Source organism: Poecilia reticulata, linkage group LG11 (assembly GCF_000633615.1).
Source record: "Poecilia reticulata strain Guanapo linkage group LG11, Guppy_female_1.0+MT, whole genome shotgun sequence".
NCBI lineage: Eukaryota > Metazoa > Chordata > Actinopteri > Cyprinodontiformes > Poeciliidae > Poecilia > Poecilia reticulata.
Window position 1 is genome coordinate 27,088,242 of NC_024341.1, and position 3,006 is coordinate 27,091,247.

At 40.0% G+C, this 3,006-nt stretch overlaps 1 protein-coding gene across 1 annotated transcript; it reads left to right on the forward strand.

The window, feature by feature from the left end:
- The first annotated feature begins 100 nt into the window (after nt 1-100).
- On the forward strand, nt 101-2,812 carry LOC108166695 (kinesin-like protein KIFC1). The gene is made up of 7 exons (XM_017307380.1): nt 101-190; nt 1,183-1,272; nt 1,437-1,539; nt 1,642-1,695; nt 1,797-1,871; nt 2,220-2,418; nt 2,512-2,812. Exons 2-7 carry the CDS (start codon nt 1,189-1,191, stop codon nt 2,810-2,812), a joined length of 816 nt encoding a protein of 271 aa, XP_017162869.1. The 5' UTR covers nt 101-190; nt 1,183-1,188.
- Nucleotides 2,813-3,006: the final 194 nt, after the last annotated feature.

Consider the following 3,006-nt stretch of genomic DNA (forward strand, 5'->3'; position numbering starts at 1 on the left):
ATCCCGCCCCATCAGGACATGCAGTTAAACATAACAAACGTACACATGAGAGGAGGCGGAGTTTACGCTGTGTCAGCCAATCACGACAGAGAATCCGAAGCGCTCACCAAAGCAGTTACATTTCAAATTCAAACGGACGGAAACAGCGGATCAAAAGGGAGACTGAGTGAAGATACGGATTTGTTTTCAGGTACTTCGTTCTTAATAAATAATTTCTTGACTATTTTAACTGTTSAATAGTGGTTTAGAAGTCGCGCTTAAACGAGTTCTGCATACCGTAGTTTCTCAAGTTAGCGTTAGTTTAGTTTTAAGGTTAAGCTAAAAGAAGCTCACATCAGTAGCAACGCGGACGTTGGTTACAGAAATCAGMTCGATTAGACGGGACCAGGTAATCTGTTTAGATTAAATTTAAATTATTTTTCTGCGAGTCGACCCACGTACAAGGGRAAAAAACCTGATGTATAGAAGAACTTTTTCTCCCTCCTCTGTTAGTAACACACCCTAAAAACTCCTCGCAATGGACACATTTATTGAGATTAAGCTYGTTTTTCTCGTTTTATGCTAATTTAGTATTCGAGACCTTTGTGTTAAGTTACACTGAATGAAAGGTTCTGAGTCAGAAACTCTWGAAACTGACTGCATGTTTGTTTGGATTGACAGGAACGTGAAAAAAAGATTTATGACATGATCTAGTAATTATATTTAATTCCTATCTGTGCTAAATATTCAATATTTACATGATTAACGTTATATAATGTTGTTTTTGACTATTTACTCACATTTGGATTTTAATGCATAGATTTGAGCAAAAATCTAAAAGTGGTAATTGTTTTGTAGATTTTCTTTTGATACTATACAATGTTTATGTTCTTCAAACTACTACTTTTCATTCAAAACTTAATTCATGTCGACATGTGTCAAGTTTATTTTAAACTAGAAATGAATGAAGTTAATATTGTAGTAGTTGGATTATCTGTGTGCTTAGATTTTCTAACACTTGGATGTGTGGCTCTCCTTCATCTTCCACACCTTGACTACTCTTGTTTTTTGTGTTTTTCTTGTAAGATTTTAGTCGCCTTTCTTCTGCCAGCTAACCAGCAGCTGACTCTTTCTTGGTTGTGATCTTTCTTTTYTCTTTTGTGAKTTCTCTATTTTGACCGTTTCGTTGTCCTCTGTCTTCAGCTGAGTATGTCAAGACTGCCAGTCATGTCGTCGAAGAGAGTTCTCACCAGCAGCAGCTCTGAGAATGCCCTGGACATGGCTCCTCTTCAGGTTTGTGATAAAAACACTTCCTACATCTCAGTTTGATTCTGTCAGAAGCTGTAGAGAAAATGCTTTTTCAGTTTCCATTTTCATGCAAAAGTTTGTGTGCAGTTTGTTCATGAACCAGAATATGTGTTAGTGATGGTTCTTTCTGTCTTGTTATGTTTTTGCAGAAGAGAATGCGTAAAGACCAGGAGCCCCACAAACCTCAGGCAKCTGCAACCATCATAGGTGACAAGCGGCCCGCTGCTGCTGCAGCAGCCAGAGCTCCACYCTGTACGTTATTCAAGAATCTCTCCATGTTCAGAACCTAACCACCTCCAACAGCAGTGAACAGATCTCAWTGTCTTGTTTTAATTGTTTGGTTTTTATCAACAGACAGACCACTCAGAGGTGCAGGAGCTGCCACAGTGGCTGCTGGCCCTTCCAGAGGTCAGATGTCCTGTTGTCTCTGCACAATAACCCGGTGTTTGTAGCAGATGGCGGTTCTGATGGAGATGCCTGAGTATAATGTTATGGTTCTGTTTTGTCAGGGTTCGTGAGGCCGGTTGCAGCTTCCACTGCTCCCAAAGCCGCCAGCGTTAAACTACCTGCTGGAGCAAAACCTGGTGAGAAACTGTTTACTGTCGTCCACTTTAATGGGTAAAACTCTGGAAAATGTCTGTAGGTTCATCAATATATTGGCAATATTCAATATATTTGCTATTCCAGAACTTTGATGTTTTGTTTGAAGATGCTGATTCTGGATTATTGAAGTTCTTTTAATGTAGATGCAAAAGGAAAAAGTTGAAAAATATCTTTAAKATCTTGCTCAGATGACTTTAAGAATCAATACAAACTTTTTTTATGCTTCACTGATTGTGATTTATGAATATAAGGCTGATTCTGCTAAATTCAATAAATCAAATCAAATTTGACTGAAAAAGTGTGGAAAAACTTCTGAAATTCTTGTGCAGGTGTGACTGGAGCCACCCGCCGCAAGCCATGGGACCTGAAAGGGAAAGTCAATGACATGAAGGGTAAGATCCGCAACTACCAGACCAAGTACAGGTCTGTAAACGAGGAGAACGAGGCGCTGAAGGACTCCGTGGCTCAAAGTCAAACCAAAGTGTCTGAGCTGGAGCAGGAAGTCGAGGGACAGAAGAGAAAAATCRGGTACGAGCAGATTATGTTGRAGGATATGAGTTCAGTGTAGATKTATTATTTTTATGTSATTTGATGCTAACTTTGGATTYCTYGCTGGTTTAGTGAGTATGAGGCGGAGCTGCAGATGTTGTCTGGAGTTCWGAATCAGCTTGAAGAAACTCAGAGAGAGAAGAACWTCCTCCAGAAGGAGCTCTCCAATTTGGAGCAGAAATACAAGGTCATGGAGACGSTGCGGGACAGCCAGGAGACGGAGCTGCAGACTCTGAAGGTAAAGCTGATCCTGCTCCGACCTGCTGGTTCTGGATCGGTTCAAACGCCTGAAGAATACGTTACTATAACAACCACTCCTAGTTTAAAGGGTCAAATGTTTAGAGAAYTGARAAGATATGATTTTTGTTTATGATGGGTACTTTGAAAATATACGGAAATTAAGTTTTATTTGTTTAAGCCTGTCACAATCGCATAATAGATTAAAACTAGAAAATWCCTGCAGAAATTTTAAGGGGCATGCCAAGGTGTGCCTGTCGGCTTAGACCCAGCGTTATGATGCTAAAGAAAGCTGCAATGTAGTCAATAACGTGTGGAGAGGCAGAAGCA